At 43.0% G+C, this 26,074-nt stretch overlaps 1 protein-coding gene across 1 annotated transcript in view; it reads right to left on the reverse strand.

The window, feature by feature from the left end:
- The window catches only part of abtb2b (ankyrin repeat and BTB (POZ) domain containing 2b), a 150,088-nt gene that overhangs the window by 32,871 nt on the left and 91,143 nt on the right, over window positions 1-26,074 (reverse strand). The window contains exon 3 of the mRNA XM_021564060.2: window positions 11,238-11,448. Within this exon, the coding sequence (XP_021419735.1) occupies window positions 11,238-11,448 (211 nt within the window). The remainder of the gene's footprint in view (window positions 1-11,237; window positions 11,449-26,074) is intronic.

Genomic DNA, 26,074 nt, shown 5'->3' on the forward strand with positions numbered 1-26,074 from the left:
CTACAGTCAGCAAACATGGGGAGTTGAGGCGATAGTTCCTATGTACGTTGTAATCTATGTACGTTGTAAATTGCTGTGCAATGTGCTTTGCCTTATAACTCAAATTCCAAATTCACACCTGTTAGTCCTCCCCCTGCTTAAACATGGGCGGTAAACATGGGCGGTTCTCTCTCTCTCTTTCTCGCTTACTCTATTGCCTGTCTCTGACTCCTGCCATGACAACAAAATGAAATCCGAATGTAGGAAATACATTTTTTGTTATAGCACTTGGGCTACAGTCAGCAAAGGTGAGTAGTTAAACAGATAGAGAATTCAAACTAAAATTCTCAATTGATGACCTGTTCGTCCTCTCCCTGCCTTAACATGGGTGTTGCTCTCTCTCTCTCTCTCACTACCGCCATAATCATATGACCAAATACTATTATCATATGACAAGAATGGCTAGCCTTAACCATGATGGGGTTAGCTTATTAATATTAATTAGATTCTGCTTTTATTATTTAGATCATGTATTTACTGGCTGGCAATATGTATAGCTAGCTAGCTGATTACATAAACTCAGCAAAAAAAGAAACAACCCTTCTACAGGACCCTGTCTTTCAAAGATAATTCATAAAAATCAAAATCACAGATCTTCATTGTAAAGGGTTTAAACACTGTTTCCAATGCTTGTTCAATGAACCATAAACAAGTAACGAACATGCACCTGTGGAATGGTTGTTAAGACACTAACAGCTTACAGACGGTAGGCAATTAAGGTCACAGTTATGAAAACTTAGGACACTTAAGAGGCCTGTCTACTGACTCTGAAAAACACCTAAAGAAAGATGCCCAGGGTCCCAACTCATCTGCGTGAACATGCCTTAGGCATGCTGCAAGGAGATATGAGGACTGCAGATGTGGCCATGGCAATAAATTGCAATGTCCGTACTGTGAGACGCCTAAGACAGCACTACAGGGAGACAGGACGGACAGCTTGATCGTCCTCGCAGTGGCAGACCACGTGTAACAGCACCTGCACAGGATCGGTACATCCGAGCATCACACCTGAGGGACAGGTACGGGATGGCATCAACAAATTGACTGTTTTTTATTGTTGTCTATCACTTGTTTACTTTGGTGCAAATAAATAAACTGTGCATGTGTCTGTATCCATAATTGTCACCAGGATCACTCTCTGTGTCACTTTACTGCATATTAGTTATGACAGCACAAACAACACTCTGGCTCTCAGCCCAGAGCAGTTTCAAATAAAGCATTTTCATCTCCAATACTAAACACTTATTGATTCACCAAAAAGCTGCTATCTAGATTAAACCAATCAGAAACCAGTTCCACATTCCCAGAGGTGCTGTATAAAAGGAACAAAATCCCCCTATCCTGGTTTATTGAATGGACTACTTAATTTATGGCCCTCTCGTATCTGAACAAGAGGCCTGAAATGGGACACTCTCAGCAGCTTTAAGACAAGAATGGTGTGTGTGTGCACATGTTTGTCCTTGTACGCATGAGTGTGTGTGTGTGTGCATCGGTGTGTATACACACCACTGCCAGTGACCCACACAGGAAATTAGATGGAGCGTGTCTGTCTGTATGTACCCCACCCATCATGTACCCCACCCATCATCACCCTCACAATCTGTCCCCATCACCATGTTACTCCACAACAACACACACACATACAGACCAGCCCCCAACCTTTCACAGGAAACGGTGTCCCCTCTGTCCATCACAACCAGATGCCCACATTGGACTGAAACTAAATAACACAAGGGCTAACCCACTCTAAATAACACAAGGGCTAACCCACTCCACTAACCCACTTCCAAACACTATCCCCCACACTAGTGTTGTCACGATACCAGAATTTCCACTTTGATACCGATACCAGGTTTAGTATCACAATTCTCAATACCGTCACGATACTTGATACCGGAACGAAACCACAACAAAATAAATAAAAGGCATATTAGCCAAAAGTCAGTTATTGCTCTGTTCTCTTAATGGGAATCTTTTGAGATAAATATTTGACCATTTTTATGTGTATTTTTTTTGAGACAGCCATGTATGCATTAATGAATAGATTATACAATCATACAATCAATTTGACTTTGTTTTTACCAATCTAACAACAAAACAACATAATGATAATAATTTATTTGAATGGTAAATCTCCATTGATAAACTGGGTAAATCAAGATGTAGCCTAAGTCTATTCAAAATACAGGTGAATGCATATTATTCAAAAGGATTGTGTGAATGCATTATTATTTTGTTATTTGAGCTTGTTTTAGCTGATTTCATGGGGCTACAAAATCCCTTCTATTTAGGACACGTTTTATTGGCAACTGCGAGGATAACAATATTATTTTATTGAAGTGATCAACAACATTTGCATAGAATAAGCAATCTCTTCTTATATAAAAAGTGTGCACTGTCTCTTTAAGAAAAAAATTACGTAATTTGCGAGGCAAATAATCTGACTTTGTGTAATCTGACTTTGTGGCTATGGAATTTTGTGGAAACCAGACGGGAGGCGAGGGAGACTAAAAAGTTAATGAGTTTTTGGTGGCGAGGGAGACTAAGTGGCGTTTTGTTGACAATCGGCAAATTTTGCGTTACGGTTAGCATATTATCACAAACAAAGTACTAGGGTACTGAATTGATGTTTGCTTCAGTTGTAAGCTAGCAAGGAAAGGTAGCCTACAATTAAAACTGAAAGCTACCGGTATCGTCCTGTATTGTAAAGTGTTCTAGGCTGGTCGGACATTGTTTTGCGAACAGTAATGAACAGTTTCAACATTTGTACATGCCGTGTTGCATTATTCAAGTGCGTTAACTTCTGTGCATAATGAGTGGGGAGCTAACACAGACTCTGGGCTCAGTTAAAACAGGCCTAAACACCATTCTCTTTAGGATGGCTTTCTGTGGATAGATGTGCTCCTTGGTTTCCAAGTCCCTTGTAGCGTCACCGGTGTTCTTTGTGTCAGTTGCAATGTTAAAATGTCATGCACTTTGAGATTATTCTATATAATGAAAAGTGTTTTTCAAATGTAATAAATTGTTATTATTATTATTAACAATGCAGACAGCACTATTATTATTAACAAACCAGACAGCACTAGCAATAAACTGGAGCAGGCACGCTCTTCGCGCTATAAAGGGCTGTGCTGATAGACCTGATCCTCTCAATCACGAGACACATTTTACAGAAGTTTTTTTTGTATCGAAAAAGTACCGAAGTTTCGGTATACCGTGCAGCACTACCCCCCACACACACACAAAGCTGGTTTTGTACTAAAATCACAGATTACAAAAACTCTTGGAGACAGTAGATGTTGACTTCGCATACACGTTTTTAAACAAATATATACAGTGCATTCGGAAAGTATTCAGAACCTTTTGACTTTATCAACAAAAACATTAGGTTACAGCCTTATTCTAAAATTGATAAAACATTTTCCCCAGCAATCTACACACAATACCCGATAATGACCAAGGAAAAACAGGTTTTTCTAATATTTGTATCAAATGTGTTAAAAATAAAAAACAGAAATAACTTCATATAAGTATTCAGATGAATTGGACATGATTTGGAAAGACACACACCTGTCTATATAAGGTCCCACAGTTGACAGTGCATGTCAGAGCAAAAACCAAGCCAAGGTCGAAGGAATTGTCCATAGAGTTCCGAGACAGGATTGTGTAGAGGCACAGATCTGGAGAAGGATACCAAAACACTTCTGCAGCATTGAAGGTCCCCAAGAACACAGTGGCCTCCATCATTCTTAAATGGAAGAGGTAACGAACCACCAAGACTCTTCCTAGAGCTGTCCGCCCGTCCAAACTAAGCAATCGGGGGAGAAGGGCCTTGGTCAGGGAGATGATCAAGAACCTGATGGTCACTTTGAAAGAGCTCCAGAGTTCCTCTGTAGCGATGGGAGAACCCATCTAGAAGGACAACCATCTCTGCAGCACTCCACTAATCAGGCCTTTACAGTAGAGTGGCCAGACGGAAGCCACTCCTCAGTAAAAGACACATGACAGCCCGCTTGGAGTTTCCAAAGGCACCTAAAGGACTCTCAGACCATGAGAAACAAGATTCTCTGGTCTGATGAAACCAAGATTGAACTCTTTGGCCTGAATGCCAAGTGTTACGTCTAGTGGAAACCTGGCACCATCCCTACGGTGAAGCATGGTGGTGGCAGCATCATGCTGTGGGGATTTTTTTCAGCGGCAGGGACTTGGAGACAAGTCAGGATTGAGGGAAAGCGAGATCATTGATAAAAACCTGCTTCCGAGCGTTCAGGACCTCAGACTGGGGCGAAGATTCACCTTCCAACAGGACAACGACCCTAAGCACACAGCCAAGACAACGCCAGAACCTGGACTTGAACCCGATCAAACATCTCTGGAGAAACCTGAAAATAGCTGTGCAGCAATGCTCCCCATACAACCTGAAGGAGCTTGAGAGGATCTGCAGAGAAGAATTGGAGAAACTCCCCAAATACAGGTGCGTCAAGCATGTAGCGTCATACCCAAGAAGACTTGAAGCTGTAATCACTGCCAAAGGTGCTTCAACCAAGCACTGAGTAAAGGGTCTGAATACTTATGTAAATGTGATGTTTCAGTTGTTGCTGATTTTTTTTTACATTTGCAGAAATGTAATAAAACCTGTTTTTGCTTTGTCATTATGGGGTAGATTAATGAAGGAAAACAAATATTTAATCAATTTTAGAATTAGGCTGTATTGTAACAAAATGTGGAAAACCTCAAGAGGCATGAATACTTTCCGAATGCACTGTATATCCATTATCAGTGTATTTTACATTGTAATAAAGCCAATGCAGGCTTATCACAGTAAGGTGTTTGACTCCTCATCCTACCCCTCAACGGCTGATCTTAGCTCAGAGATCCTAGATTTACAGCCAATGAGATGTAAATACAAACAGGCCAGCCAGAGTTTAACTGACCTCTTGATTTGTACACAGCATGTGTCTGGACTCATGTAGATCCGGGTCCATTACAACTACAACAGATCTGATAGCAATCTAATAACGAGACAGACTCAGACCTTGGTGTTAACAATATTAAGTTGCCCTCAATCACAGATCTAGGATCATATTATCTTGCTTCCACGCATAAATGTAAACACTACAAAATGGAAAATATCTGACCTTGTATCAGTGTTTAGGGGCAACATTATCTCCCCACTTTGTATCATCACTACACATTGTCCAATTAGACAGCCACTTTCTACAGCTAGAGCATGTGTGTGCGTGTGTCTGCATGTGTGTGTCTGCATGTGTGTGTCTGGGTGTGTGTGTTTAGGGTGGTCTGGGGAGTCGAATTACTCATTCTTTGGAAGCAGAAAATATTGGTCTGGGAAGGGAGAGGTAAAGAAAGGGTAAAGTAAATTGTCATTAACATCTCTCACTGATGAAAGTTGTTGTTTACATTAAATATATTTAGTGGGATGACTCGGTGTCATTAAAATATACCACACATGTACGAAAGAATGCGCACACACATGCCCTCACACACACTTGTAACAGACGCACACAAAACACACACATATTAACACAATGCTTTCATGGCATTGTCTGTTGAACGTTGAATTAAGTATGTTCCTGTGATAAGACGTGTTGAGTTGAGTTAGGTTCTGCTCAAATGTCTGATGTCTTGGTCCACACAGAGTTGTGGTTAGAGTTTACAACAAAATGTTAATGGAGGTTTCTAGAAAGAGAGTGAGAGAGTGAGTGAGTGAGTGAGTGAGTGAGTGAGTGAATGAAACCAAGAGAGAGTGAGAGAAAGAGAGCGAGGGAACATTATGGTGGCATCACACTATAATTATTGTCAGATACTAATTGTACCTCCCATCTCTCACACACACACGCACACACACACACACACACACACACACGTAGAGGTCTGGTGGAATGGAGAGTTGTGTGTGGTGTTCTTTTCTGAGAAGAGCATATTTGCTCTTTCATCTCTTCAGTAGGTCCTATGATTGAGTGTAGTCTGGTGTGAAGGTGAACGGAAAGGCACTGGAGCGACAAACCGCCCTTGCTGTCTCTGCCTGGCCGGTTCCCCTCCACCGGGATTCTCTGCCTCTAACCCTTTTACGGGGGCTGAGTCACTGGCTTACTGGTGCTCTTTCATCCCGTCCCTAGGAGTGGTGCGTCACTCGAGTGGGTTGAGTCACTGACGTGATCTTCCTGTCCGGGTTTGGCGCCCCTCTCGGGTTCGTGCCTTGGGGAAGATCTTCGTGGGCTATACTCGGCCTTGTCTCACTTTGGTAATTTATACTTGAATAACTTTGTAAAAAATATATTCATATATAGTGTTAATTTATTATTTCTGTGTCATTATTGTCCATGACTTTCTAGTAGATAGAACATATGGTTCAAGAGAAAATAGCCTAATTAATCCAAAAAGAATCTAATCAACAATGGCATTATTTTCAATTAACTCGTCCAACTATTGACTTTTCACAACTGCCACCGGTTTGATGCCAAAACATTCACAACAAATACATATTGACATTGTAAAATAAATAAAAGTTTGTAAAAAGAAAAAAAATAACCTTAAAAGGAGATTTCATGCTGACACCCTCATTCTAAACACCAATGGTATTCACCAAGTTGATGGTTTATATTTAGGATAATGTTTTACAGCTTTACAGACACCTGTGATAATCTGAAGTACCCAAAAGAGCCACTAGATGTCTTGTGATATATTACATTTTTGAGATACCAAAATTCTGGTCGTTTCCTGGTAAATGTAGAAGGTTCCCAGCAACCCTAGTCAAGAAGCGCACACACAAACACACACACATGCCGCTCCTACCATAACCAAACACAAACATTCCCTTGGATGCATATACAATCAAACTCAAATGAAAAACACACACAGCCCACTAAGCACAGACATCAATTCAACATCTATTCCACATTTGTTCAGCAAAATTGTATTGAAATGATTTCAAAACAACATTGATTCAATCAGTGTGAGCAACTCGGAGATTGACATGCCTAAAAACACTAGTGACTAGTGAGTGAGAGCAGCATCCACTTTGTATGCAAGAGTGCATAGATACCTTTACACAGCTCACCATAACATAACTCACAAGTGTGTCATTAACCCTTGAATATACAGGAGAAATGTATCCTGAACCTCACGCACGCACGCATATCATTTAGATTTGAGATTCTTCAAAGTAGCCATCCTTTACCTTGATGACAGCTTTGCACACACTTGGCATTCTCTCAATCAGCTTCATGTGGAATGCTTTTCCAACAGTCTTGAAGAAGTTCCCACATTTGCTGAACACATGTTGGCTGCTTTTCCTTCACTCTGCGGTCCAACTAATCCCAAACCATCTCAATTGGGTTGAGGATGGGTGATTGTGGAGGCCAGGTCATCTAATGCAGCACTAAATCACTCTCCTTCTGGGTCAAATAGCCCTTAAATAGCCTAGAGGTGTGTTTTGGGTCATTGTCCTGTTGAAAAACAAATCATAGTCCCACTAGGTGCAAACCAGATGGGATGGCATATCAATGCAGAATGCTGTGGTAGCCATGCTGGTTAAGTTTCCCTTGAATTGTAAATAAATCACTGACAGTGTCACCAGCAAAGCACCCCCACACCACCTCCTCCATGCTTCACGGTGGGAACCACATATGCGGAGATCATCTGTTGACATACTCTGCATCTCACAAAGACACAGTGGCTGGAACCAAAAATCTCAAATTTGGACTCATCAGACCGAAAAGACAGATTTCCACCAGTCTAATGTTCATTGTTCGTGTTTCTTGGCCCAAGGAAGTCTCTTCTTATTATTGGTGTCATTTAGTAGTGGTTTCTTTGTAGAAATTTGACCTTGAAGGCCTGATTCAAGCAGTCTCACCTGAACAGTTGATGTTGAGATGTGTGTAGGGTTGCAAACTTTCTTGTAAATTTCTGAAATTCTTCATGGGATGTTAAGCCCGGGATTTTGGGGAATTTTGCTTAAAGTCATCAAAAAAGTTAGCTTATAACAGTGAACCTTTGTAGTGGGATACACATAAGGCAATTCTATATCTTGTGGCATATTTTGGCTAAACTATCCCCAATTCAATGGAATTGCAACCCTCTGCATGCACAGTAAATTCTTCCATTACATGTGCAGTGCACCCTTCCATCACATGTACAGCTGATTCTCAAGATCTTGCACACTAATGAGATGCTATTGAGCCCACACTACTACACTGTCTGAGCCAAGGACTACATGCTTTCTGGTAAGTTTTGATTACAATACTGAGTGGAGTGAATATATGTAATGTGACATAAAAGCTTTTTTGTTCATTAGTAAATAGTAGCCTACAGCAAAGTGTGTTTAAATAACTAGTTTTTGCTACCATATGGGTTTAGCTTGCTTGAGTCTGCTAACTGAGGAGTGTTAATTGACCTGTCTCTATAAATGTTTCATTTTAAAACATTTATTTTACTAAGGAATTGTTTAATCTAACTGCTTAACTATTTATCTGCACGTGGAAAGGTATTTTTACTCATTTTTTTCTAATCTTTACAGGAAAATGCCACGGGCACTATCTGATGAGGAGAGACATTTCACTGCAGCTAATGTAGAAGGAAAAGCTGTGTACAATTGCAAATATTGTGCCAAATCATGTGAAGAACGCAACAAATATGCAGAATCATCTGGACAAGTGCATAAAGTTCCCTCATTGCTCACAACAAGCAACCTCTGACAAAAGTCCCTCTACATCTATTTGAGGTGAAAATGATGAATCCTACACCTTATCGATAGCAACAGCTCATGGTCCTCCAGGAATCAAAGGTTTTTTGACTCAATGGAGGAACGTAGTCAGAGAAATGCTGATGAATGTCTTGATCGAGCTGTGTATGCAACTGGTTCACGTCTGATGCTCACAGTAAATGTGTATTGGAAGAGATTTTTGAATGTTCTTGCCCAGCTTTATCTACTAAGTTGCTTGATGCAGAGTTCAACAGAGTTCAAGTGAAGGTCAAGCAAATCATAAAGAAAGCAGACTGTATTGCAATCATCTCTGATGGGTGGTTAAATGTTTCCGGGCAAGGAATAATTCATTACATAATCTCCACCCCTCAACTAGTATTCTACAAGAGCACAGACACAAGGACAACAGACACACCGGCCTCTATATTGCAGATGCGCTGAAGGCCGTCATCAATGACCTTGGACCACAGAAGATATTTGCACTGGTGACAGACAATGCTGTGAACATGAAGGCTGCTTGGTCTAAAAAAGTGGAGGAGTCCTACCCTCACATCACACCCATTGGCTGTGCTGCTCATGAAGCTGACTCCATTGGCTGACTCTGCTCCTGAAGGACATCATGGCACTGAAAACAATGGATACACTCTACAAGAGAGCCAAGGAAATGGTTAGGTATGTGAAGGGTCATCAAGTTATAGCAGAAATCTACCTCATCAAGCCAAGTGAGAAGAATAAGAGCACCACATTGAAGCTGCCCAGCAACACCCGTTGGGGTGGTGTTGTCATCATGTCTGATGTTCAGACTCTTCTTGCAGATTTAAGAGAATAAATCCGTACTGCCCTGCCCACTTCACTCTTGCTCCAAGCAGAGGAAACTGCAATTCTGAAATACATAAAAAAGCATGAAGACTTCTGCCTGAAGCCCATATACGCTGCAGCGTACATGTTGGACCCCAAGTATGCTGGCAAGAGCATCCTGTCTGGTGCAGAGATCAACAAGGCCTGTGGTGTCATCACTACCATGTCTCACCACCTTGGCCTGAATGAGAGCAAGGTTCTTGGCAGTCTGGTGAAGTACACTTCCTAGCAAGGGCTTTGGGATGGAGATGCAATATGGCAATGTGCCAACATATATCATCAGCCACCTGGTGGAAGGGACTTTGTGGATCTGAGGCTCTTTCCCATGTTTCCTCCATCATCCTCCAAATCCCACCAACATCAGCCACCTCAGAGCGCAACTGGTTCTTGTTTGGGAACACACACACCAAAGCACGCAACAGGCTGACCAATACAAGGGTTGAAAAATTGATGGCCGGGCCTCCCGGGTGACGCAGTGGTTAAGGGCCAGCTGTGCCATCAGAGACTCTGGGTTTGCGCCCAGGCTCTGTCGTAACCGGCCGCGACCGGGAGGTCCATGGGGCGACGCACAATTGGCCTAGCGTCATCCGGGTTAGGGAGGGCTTGGTCGGTAGGGATGTCCTTGTCTCATCGCGCACCAGCGACTCCTGTGCAGTGCGCGCTAACCAAGGTTGCAAGGTACACAGTGTTTCCTCCGGCACATTGGTGCGGCTGGCTTCCGGGTTGGATGCGCGCTGTGTTAAGAAGCAGGTAGGTTGGGTTGGGTATCGGGGGACGCATGACTTTCAACCTTCGTCTCTCCCGAGTCCGTACGGGAGTTGTAGCGATGAGACAAGATAGTAGCTACTACAACAATTGGACACCACGAAATTGGGGAGAAAAAGGGGGTAAAAAAAATTAAATGTGATGGCCATCCGGGCAAATTTGAGGCTTTTTGAGCCTGGCAATGAGCCATCCTCAACAAGGTTGGAAAATGACAATGAAGATGAGGCCTCAGAGTCTGATGTTTAAGAGATGTTCATTGAGGAAGTTCAGGGAGAAGACATGGACGTCTGAGAGGAAGACAACCAAAGCTTAAGTTTCTAGACTATCATTTTACAGATGTATGTTGAAAACGTTTTTGGGAGATGCGATGGATCATTGGGATCATTCAATATTCCCTTTCTTTTGTTGTTCAGTGAAATTATCACGTGAAGAGTCAACTCATTTAACATTCACCCATTCCTCCTAACAGAGCTGGTGTTACTGAGTCAGGTTTGTAGGCCTCCTTGATCGCACACGCTTTTTCAGTTCTGCCCACAAATTTTCTATAGGGTTGAGGTCAGGGCTTTGTGATGGCCACTCCAATACCTTGACCTTGTTGTCCTTAAGCCATTTCCCACAACTTTGGAAGTATGCTTGGGGTCATTGTCCATTTGGAAGACCCATTTGCGACCAAGCTTCAACTTCCTGACTGATGTCTTGAGATGTTGCTTCAATATATCCACATAATTATCCTCCCTCATGATGCCATCTATTTTGTGAAGTGCACAGAGAGAGAAAGAAAGAGTGTGTGTATGAACTGTGTGTCTCTGTGTGTGCGTGTGTGTGTGTGTATAAACATCCATATAACCCCTACCTCTCCTTGCTGAGGGCCATCCTGGGTGGGTCTAGGTTGGGGTTCTCCATGGACTCCATCTGTGGGCAGCGGAGGAAGTAGTAGAGGGTGTGGAGGGCGTCGGGCAACCAGGAGACAATCTGTTGGGGCCGGGTGTGGCGGGCCGGGCTGAGCCCCGGGCGTACGGAGCTCAACCGCTGCATGTGGTGCATGGCTCTGGACACCAGGTCACCTAGGAGAGAGACACAGGGAGATGGTGAGGGTGAAGGTGAGATTAGGGCTGTTGCGGTGACCGTATTACCACCACACCGGCGGACACGAGACATGAAGGCAGTCAAATTCCATGTGAAAGTTTAGTCAAGGTAATTAGGCTTCTACAAGCTCTGATGCTGCTGATGGTCATTAGCAGCCTACCAAACTTTCTAACTGCCTGGTATTCAGCATCTATCTATTGTCCCTCTAATTACTAGGACATCAATGCAAATGTAATCGAAAATCTAATCGAACACTTCATGAGAGCCCATAAGCTCATGTTGCGCAACATTTCTATAGGTTAAGCAATTGCGCGAGGAAACAAAGCAACGGCCTCTACTAAAAAGAGGAGGATCCCATCAGCTTTCTATAGACTAGGCCTACTATATTTATTTCTCAACTTTCCTAATATTAAGCACATTGTTTATCTTTACAACAGAAGTATAGCATAAATGGCTGGCATGAAAAGTGTGGCGCAGCAGTCTATGGCACTGCATCAGAGTGCTAGAGGCATCACAACAGACTCTGGTTTGATTCCGGGCTGTATCACACCCGGCCGTGATCAGGAGTCCCATAGGGCGGCGCACAATTGGGTAGGCCATCATTGTAAAATAAGAATTTGTTCTTAACTGAATTGCCTAGTTAAATAAAGGTTAAATAAAAAATGTATTAAAAAATGAACAACAGGGAAAGCATCCTGCATTTTCCCACTGCCCCTGTCTCGAGACAGGTGCATAATAACAGTCCATTGTAAATCAAAACAAATTTCTCACATGTATTATTTAGTATATGTAGAGAAAATATTAAATCAAGAATAGTGTGATGGGTGACAATATTAGTCTTTCAGTGAAATTATACAGTGGATTTGGAAAGTATTCAGATCCCTTGACTTTTCCCACATCTTGTTTTATTACTTCCTTAGTCTAAAATGTATTAAATTATGTTTTTTCCTCATCTACACACACACAATACCACATAATGAGAAATAAAAAACAGTTTCATACATTTTTGTAAACGTACTAAAAGTAAAAAGTAGAAATACCTTATTTACATACAGTGGGGCAAAAACATATTTAGTCAGCCACCAATTGTGCAAGTTCTCCCACTTAAAAAGATAAGAGAGGCCTGCAATTTTCATCATAGGTACACTTCAACTATGACAGACAAAATTAGAAAAAAAATCCAGACATTTTAGGATTGTAGGATCACATTGTAGGATTTTTAATTAATTTATTTGCCAATTACGGTGGAAAATAAGTATTTCGTCACCTACAAACAAGCAAGATTTCTGGCTCTCACAGACCTGTAACTTCATCTTTAAGAGGCTCCTCTGTCCTCCACTCGTTACCTGTATTAATGGCACGTGTTTGAACTTGTTATCAGTATAAAAGACACCTGTCCACAACCTCAAACAGTTTTTCTCATTTTGTCTGTCATAGTTGAAGTGTACCTATGATGAAAATTACAGGCCTCTCTCATCTTTTTAAGTGGGAGAACTTGCACAATTGGTGGCTGATTAAATATTTTTTTTGCCCCACTGTATACTCTCCTGCAACCCGCCCCACCCAATGTGGTACGGTTCTGCTATTTTTATACTCTAGAACCGGAACCCCCATCAGGAGCTGGACAGCAAACTAGCCAGTTAGCCACTGCTAGCGGTCTTCACAGTTAACTCGGACACCAGCAAGCCTCAGTTCGGTCAATACCTGCCAGTCTGCACAGCGCAATATCAACCCAGAGCATATCGGACTGCTTTTTCTCTACCACATCTCCGGATTCCTACCGCAAGCTCTGAACCTTTACACCGGACCCTTTTATTCCACCCCCCACACATGCAGTGACCTCACCTGTCTTAATTGGTGCCTCTAAAGACAAAACCTCTCTCATCATCACTCAATGCCTATGTACGTTTGTTTATGTGTAACTCTGTGTTGTTGTTTGTGTCGCACTGCTTTGCTTTATCTTGGCCATGTCGCAGTTGTAAATGAGAACTTGTTCTCAACTGGCCTACCTGGTTAAATAAAGGTAAAATAAAATAAAAATAAGTGCATCGATGGCGTCATCCCCACAGTGACCGTGCGTACATATCTCAACCAGAGGTCTGTTTTGCTAGACTGGAATATGTCCAGGGATTCATCCAATGGCGTTGAGGAGTATACCACCTCAGTCACTGGCTTCATCAATAAGTGTATCGACAACGTCATCCCCACAGTGACCGTACGTACATATCATAACCAGAAGCCATTAAAGGCAACATCCACACCGAGCTAAAGGCTAGAGCTGCCTCTTTCAAGCAGCGGGACACTAATCCGGACACTTATAAGAAATCCCGCTATGCCCTCAGACAAACCATAAAACAGGCAAAGATTCAATACAGGACAAAGATTGAATCCTACTACACCAGCTCTGATGTTCTTCAGAAATGGCATGGTTTGCAAACTATTACGGACTACAAAGGGAAACCCAGCTGCGAGCTGCCCAGTGACGCAAGCCTTTTATGCTCCACTTCGAGGCAACACTGAAGCATACATAAGAGCACCAGCTGTTCCGGGCGACTATGTGATCACACTCTCCATAGCCGATGGGAGCAAGATATGTAAACAGGTCAACATTCACAAGACCGCGGGGCCAGACGGATTACCAGGACGTGTACTAAGAGCATGCGCGGATCAACTGGCAAGTGTCTTCACTGACATATTCCATCTCTCCCTGTCCGAGTCTGTAATACCAACGTTTCAAGCAGACCACCATAGTCCCTGTGCCCAAGAAAGTGAAGGTAACCTGCCTAAATGACTTCCGTCCCATAGCACTCACATTGGTAGCCATGAAGATCTTTGAAAGGCTGGTCATGACTCACATCGACACCATCATCCCGGAAACCCTAGACCCACTCCAATTCACATACCGCCCCAAAAGATCCACAGATGACACAATCTCAATCGCACTCCACACTGCCCTTTCCCACCTGGACAAAAGCAACATGTGAGAATGCTGTTGATTGACTACAGCTTAGTGTTCAACACCAAAGTGCCCAAAAAGCTCATCACAAAGCTACGGACCCTGGGACTAAACACCTCCCTCTGCAACTGGATCCTGGACTTCCTGATGGGCTGCCCCCAGGTGGTAAGGGTAAGCAACAACACATCTGCCACACTGATCCTCAACACTGGGACCCTTAGGTGTGCGTGCTTAGTCCTGTACTCCCTTTCTACCCAGAACTGCGTAGCCAAGCACGACTCAAACACCATCATTACGTTTGCTGACGACACATCAATGGTTGGCCTGATCACCGACAATGATGATACAGCCTATAGGGAGGTCAGAGACCTGTGGTGTGGTGCCAGGACAACAACCAATGTGAACAAGACAAAGGAGCTGATCGTGGACTACAGCAAAAGGTGAGCCGAACAGGCCCCCATTGACATTGGCATGGCTGTAGTGGAGCAGGTCGAAAGTTTCATGTTCCTTGGTGTCCACATCACCAACAAATGATAATGGTCTAAACACACCAAGACAGTAGTGAAGAGGGCACGACAACACCTTTTCCTCCTCAGAAGACTGAAAAGATTTGGCATATGTCCTCAGATCCTCAAAAAGTTCTACAGCTGCACCATCGACAGCATCCTGACTGGTTGCATCACCGCCTGGTATGAAAACTGCTTGGCTTCTGACCGTAAGGCGCTACAAAGGGTAGTGCGTATGGCCCAGTACATCATTGGGGCCAAGCTTCCTCCCATCCAGGACCTATATACTAGGCGGTGTCAGAGGAAGACCTTTCACCTTTCACGGTAACCTGTTGTTTTTGGCGCACGTGACAAATACAAATTAATATGATTTGACCTACATTAAATATCTCAGGTCTTGAAATATGCGAAACCTTTTCTTTTTTGTGTGTGCACGCGGGATAGAGGAAGAGCAATTCTTACACTATTTTTCTAAATTCAATCACTCTTCTTTTTCATCCTCATCATTCAGTTAATTCAAGTTTTGAAGTTGTGCACAATTATCAGTTTGGTTTATATTGCCTATTCATTGACAACATTCATTCAGGTAGAGACACATTAGCACCTTGGGAACCAAAAGCATAATCAGCGCTCTAACTCCCCCCTGCGGTGGTCTGGAGCAATGAAGTAGTGACGCAGGGTAATGGACTAAACCACAAATTACCTCTAAAAACTTCAGCATAATCTCAAACCTTTTAACTGAGGAACCACTGTACATATGGAAGTAGTATCTATAAAAGGTATTTGTCAGCCCACGTTCAGAGTGGAGTAGGCCTAAACCACCACATGGAGACGGTTCATTCAGTAGCTGATGACTTTTCCCTATGTATGTACACTATGAAACTCACAGAGACACACACACATACACAGGTATCAGTGGTGGTCGGTGCCGTTAAAGATGAGCTATAATTAACTTTCCATTCACCCAGTTCAATGTAACATTGATAGGTTTAGGCTACTACATGATACTAAAATTTCCCCTATACCAATCATGAGGTTGCTACAACAGGTCGAGATAAAACAAATAAAAAAAATGTAATCCACACAGTGACCCATTCAATACCGTCTTGTACACTCTTGCCTCCATCTAGCTGATCTAAGTTAGATGCAGTTGTATAATTCCTTCTCGAATCTACGTGTTCTCCTCCTCTCACATCTTTCCTTCACTTGTGGATTCAGTGCACCATACAACAGTTGTCTCTGACCAGGCGAAAACCTTCATACCATAAACTCTAACCACTACACACAGCCTACATCGTTGCCACCTAACGTCATAGTCAACATAGCTAGCTACTAGAACTAACGTGTTAATAAACCCGCTACAATCACGCAGTACAGTGTACAGCAAGCAGTTTAGTAGTTACATCTGCGGGCCCTGGTGGCAATACATTGAAAAAACAAAAGTTTACCTTGGAAGAGTTCCAGTGTTGGATAGCCATAGCCAGCTAACATAGCATCCCTCTCTGTTTGAGCCAGGTGTTTGAGTAGGCTAATTTTGTTAGCTGCATCAGCTAGCTAGGTAAGTGAAAGTAAAAAAATAACACAAAATAAAGCTAGCTCTGTCTCTTTCTTCTCCTTCAGTTTGAAGATTTTTTTTTTTTTTTTTTAACTGTTCAACTATTGTCTTTCTCTGTCTTTGAGTCAACTACTCACCACATGTTATGCACTGCAGTGCTAGCTAGCTATAGCTGATAGCTGTAGCTGATACTTGATTGGTTCAACAACATGTCAGTTCATTCTGCAAAAGCTCTGATAGGTTAATGTGTCCTCCGGCTAACACCATAGTTCTACCCCAGAGAGTGATGTTGAGGCCAATGTAGACCTTCATTGCAAACAGTGTGTTTTAATCAATTATTTGGTGACATTAATATATTTAGTATAGTTTATTATTTTTTATCTAAAAAGGAAAACTTGTATTCACTGAGGAGGATAGTCATCCCCTTCCTCCTCTGATAAGCATTCACTGACAGGCATACATACACAAAGGAGGCAGGGTCATGTTTTGGATCATATAGCACACATTTAACATAATTACCCTTATAGGTTAATCTCAAACCTGATCACCGTTGAGTGGGAGGATGGCTGGAGGCCAGGACTGAGTGTAGGAAGAGAGATGGGCTGGTGAAGGGGTACCATAGGGAGTCAAGTCCTCCAAAAAAAGCCAGAGCCTACTTGTAGCTGAAGGGCTCAATTGTGTTCCCACCAACCGGCCCGCTCCATGGGGTCTCAGAGGAATTCTACCCCAGGACGGAGAGCCTCTCCCTGGCTTCCCAGCCCTGATATACCCCCTGGGGCTTCAGGGCTTAGCTCCACAGGTCTTGAGGATATGAAATACAGCATTATTGGATTACATGTAATATTGGATGGATTCCTGCCTCAGAACATGTGAGCCAATGAGGCTGTTTCTGTTCAAAACATGTCAACAACCCAACCTACCCAGTAACAGTAGGGTAAAGGAGCATAGGGTTTTAGAATCTTATGTTGTACTGCTACAAGGATACTAGTTCACAATGTTGTGGCTGTACTAGATATGATGGTAAGAAAATAATAACATAAGGTATTTGTTGATGTGAATTTTCAATTAAAGACACATATAGCCTAAATCTCTGTGATCCTATGCTTTACATGTAGTGCAAAAGCATTGTGCAATGTCCCAAAAATATCATAAACGTTATTATAACCTGGCAGTGTGAGCATTTGAAACTTCTCTTCAATAATGTGCACTATAAGCAGGTTTTAATCTGACTAAAGTTTAGTAAACTATGTTAAAAAAAAAGTAAAACAATAAAAAGTTGCCTCTTTATATTGTACATTGTTGAATAAAAGTTTGTAATTAAATCACTCTGCCATATTATATTGAGGTTTATGGTAATTTCTGTAGTATGAAAATATATCCCCATTGTCTCTTCTTATCTTAATATCCCTTTATCGTTAGCCTGTTTCAAGCACGCCATGTTCCACTAACAAAGTCATTCTCTTACTCTAACACCAGTGTTTACCAAATGGTGGATTGGAGAACCAGTGGTGGGCCGCAGCTAAATCCCTTTGGGTTGCCGCTGGTTTACAGCTGGGATTCTGGCTACAACAATTACTTCTGTTTGTTTACTCAGTGGTTTAAAAGAACATTCTAGTAGATTTAGTGGGATTATTTGCTACTACCCCAACCTACCTCATTATGTTATTCACTTTACCTCTCTGTGTCTCTCTCTGTCCCTGTCTCACCCTCTGCTTCTGTCATGTTAAACTTACTACAAGATCTATGCAGACACAAGATTAGGAGTGTTGCAGAATCCACCCAAAAATGTATTTTGTTTAGAAGTAATAACTAGTGATTACAGACTATTGTGAAATGGTAGAACCTGCTGTAGCCAGCTAGCTAGCCATGTGTTTTTTTTTCTCCATGACCAAAACAAGATGACATTCTATGTTTAGCTGATATGGGAATGAATACACAAGCAACATATCAAACTGGGATAATGTTTTAGGTTACACTGGCCGTATAAATCTGATATTTTACATGGGAAGCTAAAAAGGCTAGTTATCGTGCTAGATTTTTAGCCAGGATGCCAGATAGCTACTACTAGCAAAGGGACTCTTCCTTGCTTTCACAAAATTGAAAGAGACACATTTCTTTTTTGCTTTATCGTGTTACCAAAAGGTGGCCACTACTCCAAAAAATCCCACTCCACCCACATGCTCGCACACACATAGATCAACTGAGTGAAGCTTGTAGTAACCTTAGGATCATGCTTTAACTTATGTTTGCCATTGTACTAGTATACTGGTATATGCTAATATAACATGAGTTATTAACCTTTTTTGAATTGTGGCATACCCTTAAATACAATATAAAAACCAACTATTTCCCCTATCCACCAGCTTTTTAATTTTATTTCTCACTGGAGGAGAAAAAAGAAACTCTGCACACCACAAGGCCCCATGTTTAGTTTGTGTGTGCGCCCGCTCGGTCAGCTAAGTCCAGTTCAGTCCAGCCCAGGGCTCCAGCAGGACTGGCTGCTTCCATACAGATGCCCCAGTGTCTGCCCTGTCTCCTGGGCAAGGCGTGCCAACCCCATGTGTGTGTGGAGGCCTGGAGAGTGCCAGCTGAGAGCTCAAACCAGCGCCATAGCACAGGAGACACATTACACAAAGAGTGCACTCAGAGAGTGAAAGAGTGTGTGTGTTTTTCTTAAACACCCGACTACCGGCCAGAGAGAGTGTGTGTGTGTGTGTGTGTGTGTGTGTGTGTGTGTGTGTGTGTGTGTGTGTGTGTGTGTGTGTGTGTGTGTGTGTGTTTCAAGTTGTATTGTCACATGCACAGGATACAGTACAGTGACATGCTTATCTTGCGAGCTCTTTCCCAAAAATGTACAATAAAGGAAGTAATATAGATAACAAATAAAACAAATGTGAACTGCGAGAGAAGTAAAAAAGAAAAGAAAGGAGAATGCAGTTACAGGTGTTATAGTATATACAGTTCAGTGCAGTGCCAGTAGCGTTACTACAATGTGCAGGGGTAGGGTTGCAAAGGGAAGTTATATTAATTGAAACTTTTGAAGTTTACCAGTAAACTTCTAGGATTTTGGGATATTTCAAGGATTTTATGTAATCTATCACACGCAATCAAGTGGCCATTTTAGGTACTTCCGGTTATCACAGGTGTCTGCAATAATCTTTGGCCCTCTGTGTGCCTTTATCAAATGTAAAATGAATGAATTAATTAAGATAAAACAATATACAATAATAATAATGACAAAGCTGTAAAACATTATCCTAAAAATCAACATTCAACTTAGTGAATACCATTGGTGTTTAATATGACGAATTCAGCACGAAATAGTTGGAAGAGTTGCAGAGGTAATTCCATTGTTGATTAGATGCTTTTTTCATTAAATAGGCTATTTTCTCTTGAACCATATGGTCGATCTACTAGAAAATCATGGACAATATGGACACAGATATAATAAATGAACACTATACTGTATATGAATACATTTATTGAAGTATAAATTACCAAAGTTACAATAGATTGCCATAGATGTTGTGTTAATTACCCAAATTACTGAAGATTCTGGTAACTTTGGTAAATTACCGGTGGCTTTGCAACCCTATGCAGTGGTACTGGAGTGATTGAGGTGTGTTAGTATGTGGGTATGTGTGTATGCGTGAATGTGAAGAGTGTCAGTTTAGGTGTGTGTGGCTGAGTGATAGAGACCTGAGTCCGTGCAGGTAGTCAGTGCAGATAGTCTGTGGGAGAGAGGGAGGGCAGGGATCGTTAGCTATTCAACAGTTTTATGCTATTTAACAGTCTTATGGCCTGAGGAAAGACACTCTTTCGGAGCGCTGGTCCACATCCCGATGCTCAGAAACTGCCTGCCAGATGAGAGCAGAGAGAACAGTTCATGGCGGAGAGCTCGCACCCAGTGATGCGCTGGGCCATCAGCACCACCTTGCGGTTGTGGGCAGAGCAGTTGCCCTACCAGGTGGTGATATAATCAGTCAGGATGCTTTCGATGGTCCACCTGTAAAAGTTCCTGAGGATCTGAGGTGCCATGCCAAATCTCTTCGGTCTCCTGAGGGGGCAGAAGTGCTGTCGTGCCTTCTTTACGACTGTGCTTGTGTGAGATGACCATGTTAAGTGGTGTGGATGCTGAGGACCTTGAAGCTCTTGACCCTCTCCACTGTATCTATTTCCTGTAGTCCAAAAGCTCCTCCTTGGTCTTGCTGATGTTGAGGGAGAGATTGTTGTCCTGACACCACGCAGCCAGATCTCTGACCTCCTCCCTGTAGGCTGTCTCATTGCCGTTAGTGATCAGTCCAACCACCATCGTGTCGTCAGCGAACTTGATGGATTTGGAGTCGTGTGTGGCCATGTGTGTAGGTAAACAGGGAGCACAGGAGGAGGCTAAGCACACACCCCTGGGTGGGTCCCTGTGTTGAGGGTCAGTGTGGCGGAAGTGTTGTTGCCTTCCCTCAACATCTTGGGTCAGCCCGTCAGGAAGTCCAAGGGAGGTGTTCAGTCCCAGGGTCCCGAGCTTGGTGACGAGCTTGGACAGCACTATGGTGTTGAAAGCTGAGCTGTAGTCGACGATAAGCATTCTCACATAAGTGTTCCTGCAATTGAGATCGCATTGTCTGTGGATCTGTTGTGGCGGTATGCAAATGTCTGTGTCCAGGGTGTCTGGAATGATGTAGTTGATGTGTGCCATTCTAAGCACTTCATGATTACAGATGTGAGTGCCACAGGGCAGAAGTCTTTGTGGCAGATTGCCTTAGAGTTTTTGGGAACAGGAATGATGGTAGTCAGCTTGAAACGTGGGGATTACAGACTGGGAGAAGGAGAAGTTGAAAATGTCAGTGAAGACGCCTGCTAGCTGGTCAGGACATGCCCTGTGGACATGTCCTGTGGACATGCCCTGTAATACCGTTATGAGTGTTAACCTTTAAAAATTCATTACTAAAGTCAGCCTCAGACAGCGAGATCAAATCGTCTGGTAGAGAGCAATCGTTGGGTAGCTCACGGCTAGGTCCTCCTTTATAATCAATAATAGAATGTAGTCCTTGCCACATGCGACAAGCGTCAGAGTCGGTGTAGTAGGATTTCACCTTATTCCTGTATTGTCTTTTTGCGTGTTTGGTGGCTCTGCAGAGCTCGTAGAGGAACTTCTTGTACGTACTCGTGGCATCGACTGTTCAGTCATGGCCAAAAGTTTTGAGAATGACACAAATATTAATTTTCACAAAGTCTGCTGCCTCAATGTCTTTAGATATTTTTGTCAGATGTTACTATGGAATACTGAAGTATAATTACAAGCATTTCACAAGTGTCAAAGGCTTTTATTGACAATTACATGAAGTTGATGTAAAGAGTCAATATTTGCAGTGTTGACCCTTCTTTTTCAAGACCTCTGCAATCCGCCCTGACATGCTGTCAATTAACTTCTGGGCCACATCCTGACAGAAGGCAGCCCATTCTTGCATAATCAATGCTTGGAGTTTGTCAGAATATGTAGGTTTTTGTTTGTCCACCTACCTCTTGAGGATTGACCACAAGTTCTTAATGGGATTAAGGTCTGGGGAGTTTCCTAGCCATAGACCCAAAATATCAATGTTTTGTTCCCCGAGCCACTTAGTAATCACTTTTGCCTTATGGCAAAGTACTCCATCATGCTGGAAAAGGCATTGTTCGTCACCAAACTGTTCCTGGATGGTTGGGAGAAGTTGCTCTCGGAGGATGTGTTGGTACCATTCTTTATTCATGGCTGTGTTCTTAGGCAGAATTGTGAGTGAACCCATTCCCTTGGCTGAGAAGCAACCCCACACATGAATGGTCTCAGGATGCTTTACTGTTGGCATGACACAGGACTGATGGTAGCGCTCACCTTGTCTTCTCCGGACAAGCTTTTTTCCGGATGCCCCAAACAATCGGAAAGAGGATTCATCAGAGAAAATGACTTTACCCCAGTCCTCAGCAGTCCAATCCCTGTACCTTTTGCGGAACATTAGTCTGTCCCTGATGTTTTTCCTGGAGAGAAGAGGCTTCTTTGCTGCCCTTCCTGACACCAGGCCAACCTCCAAAAGTCTTCACCTCACTGTGCGTGCAGATGCACTCACACCTGCCTGCTGCCATTCCTGAGCAAGCTCTGTACTGGTGGTGCCCCAATCCCGCAGCTGAATCAACTTTAGGAGACGGTCCTGGAGCTTGCTGGACTTTCTTGGGCGCACTGAAGCCTTCTTCACAACAATTGAACCGCTCTCCTTGAAGTTCTTGATGATCCAATAAATGGTTAATTTAGGTGCAATCTTACTGGCAGCAATATCCTTGCCTGTGAAGCCCTTTTTGTGCAAAGCAATGATGACGGCACATGTTTTCTTGCAGGTAACCATGGTTGACAGAGGAAGAACAATGATTCCAAGCACCACCCTCCTTTTGAAGCTTCCAGTCTAATAATCAAACTCAATCAGCATGACAGAGTGAGCTCCAGCCTTATCCTTGTCAACACTCACACCTGTGTTAATGAGAGAATCACTGACATGATGTCAGCTGGTCCTTTTGTGGCAGGGCTGAAATGCAGTGGAAATGTTTTTTTGCGATTCAGTTTATTTGCATGGCAAAGAGGGACTTTGCAATTAATCACTCTTCATAACATTCTGGAGTATATGCAAATTGCCATCATGCAAACTGAGGCAGCAGACTTTGTGAAAATTAATATTTATGTCATTCTCAAAACATTTGGCCCCGACTGTAAACCTCATGTGCGTCGGCCCTGTCCTTTAGCTTGACAGGTATCTCAATATTAATCCAGGGTTTCTGGTTGGGAAAGCAGCTAACTTTCACTGTGGGGACAACATTGTCAATGCACTTTCTAATGAAGCCAGTGACGGAGGTCATAGGCTAGTCAATGTCATCGGCGGAGTCCCGGAACCTATTTCAGTCCGTGCAAGCAAAGCAGTCTTGTAACCTAGCCTCTGCTTCAATGGACCATTTCTCAATCAAGGGTACATCCTGCTTGAGCTTTTGAATGTAAACAGGAAGTAGCAGTATCGTGATCTGATTTGCCGAAGGAGGGCTTTGTAAGCTTGCTAGTGTGCCGTGTAACAGTGGTCTAAAACTTTAGCGCCTCTCGTGGAAAGGGAGACTTATTGGTAAAAGTTTGACATCGCTTATTTCAGTGACGCAGCATTAAAATCCCTAGATACAATCAGACCAGCCTCTGGGTGCGCAGTTTCCTGCTTGTTTAGAGATTCGTACAAATCATTGAGAGCCAGTGCAGTGTTGGCCTGAGGTAGGATATAAGAAACTGTGACTATAACAGATGAAAACTCTCTCGGGAGATAGAAGGGTCGACATTTGACCATCAGGTATTCCAAGTCGGGTGAACAGTAGGATGAGACCGTCACTACGCTAGAGTCTGCACCCCATCTGATGTTGATGTAGAAACAAACACATCCCCTCTGGATTTCCCTGAAGCCAAAGTCTTGTTCCTCGGGGTGCGTGAACAATTTGTTGAGAGTGGAAGCCATGGGGAGTGACTTATTCGAGATCTAAGTTTTAGTGAAACAGATGATATTGCAATTACGAATGTCTATTTGTGGGCAAATACGTGACCGAATGTCATCCATCTTGTTATTGGGTGACTGAACATTGGCCTGTAAAATGGACTGATGTGGTGGGCGGTTTTCCCTTCACCTTGGTCTCACCAATACGCTCGCTCTCCTGCCCCTTTCACGGTCGGAGCCTGCAAGACTGTAACCATACAATACAGCGCCATCTTATCTTGTGTGTGTGTGTGAGCATAATATTTTTTTCTAAATGCCTTACTAACCGTCAGTGTGTGTATGAACGTAGCCTTGTCTTGTAGGGACAAACAGCAGAGTGTTCAGTCAGTTTCGAAAGAGGAAACCTATCCCTCCCTCACCCTCAGCCCCCCTACACTCTCAATCCTCCCCCCTCCACCTTTCCATCACTTCCCCCCTCACTCTGTCCTTCCTTTCCTCCACACTCCCATCCTCTACCTTTCCATTGCCACCCCTCCCTCACTCTAATCTTCCCTTTATACACACACACCCTACTCCATCTTCTACCTTTACGCCTCAGCCTTCTATCCCCCCTCCCCATTATCCCTCTACTTCTCTTCCACCTTTCCATTCCTGTCCCTCCCTATGGACTCTTTTCAACCCTGCCAGCCCTGACTCTAAACAAACCTCAACAGGTACAGTAGAGTACAGTATGTGTGTGTGACGTTTACCGCGAACAGAGAGAGCCCTTCACACACCGTATCACATTTCCTGGCTTTCCTCACGACAAGAGCGCCTCGAAATTTCCAATGCCTGGAAAAATCACAACTCACTGTCCTCAGTTTATATCTCAACAGTACTCAACAGTTCTTCTAGATTTCCCTCACAGCTCACACTGGTTCCACAGATTCAGCTGGTTTTCTGCTGACACCAGAAAATGGATGTTCCAAATGGGCACTTTATTCTCTATGTAGTGCACTAGTTTGGACCAGAGCCTGTAGTGCACTATACAGTGAATTCTGAAAGTATTCCAACGTCTTTCCTTTTTCCACATAATATTATGTTTCAGCCTTATTCTAAAATGAATTATAAAAAATAAACTCAAAAACAAAAAAAATACACACAATTCCCCATAATGACGAAGTGAAAACAGGTTTTTAGAAATTTTAATTGAAAACAGAAATATATGAGACTAGAAATTGAGCTCAGGTGCATCCTGTTTCCATTGATCATCCTTGATTGGAGTCTACCTGTGGTAATTCAATTGATTGGACATGATTTGGAAAGGTGCACACCTGTCTATACAAGGTCCCACAGTTGACAGTGCATGTCAAAGGTAAAAGCAAGCCATGAGGTCGAAGGAATTGTCTGTAGAGCTCCGAGACAGGATGCACAGGGTACCAAAACATTTCTTCATTATTGCAGGTCCTGAGGAACACAGTGGCCTCCATAATTCTTAAATGGAAGAAGTTTGGAACCAACAAGACTCTTCCTAGATCTGTCCGCACGGCCAAACTGAGCAATCGGGGAGAAGGACCTTGGTCAGGGAGGTGTCCAAGAATCCGATGGTCACTAACAGAGCTCCAGAGTTCCACTGTGGATATGGGAGAACTTTCCAGAAGGACAAGCATCTCTACAGCACTCCAGCTATAAGGCCTTTATGTTAGAGTGGCCAGACGGAAGGCACACCTCCGTAAAAGGCACATGACAACCTGCTTGAAGTTTGCCAAAAGTAATCTAAAGGACTCTCAGACCATAAAAACAACATTCTCTGGTCTGATAAACTCTTTTGGCCTGAATGCCAAGCATCATGTCTGGATAAAACCTGGCAACATCCCTACAGTGAAGCATGGTGAAGGCAGCATCATGCTGTGGGGATTTTTTTCAGCAGCAGGGACCGGGAGACTAGTCAGGATCAAACTAAACAGAGCAGAACACAGAGAGATCCTTGATTAAAACCTACTCCAGAGCACTCAGGACCTCAGACTGGGGCAAAGGTTCACCTTCCAACAGGACAACAACCCTAAGCACACAGCCAAGACAACGCAGGAGTGGCTTTGGGACAAAAACCTGCTTTTGCTTTGT

Source organism: Oncorhynchus mykiss, chromosome 2 (assembly GCF_013265735.2).
Source record: "Oncorhynchus mykiss isolate Arlee chromosome 2, USDA_OmykA_1.1, whole genome shotgun sequence".
Lineage (NCBI taxonomy): Eukaryota > Metazoa > Chordata > Actinopteri > Salmoniformes > Salmonidae > Oncorhynchus > Oncorhynchus mykiss.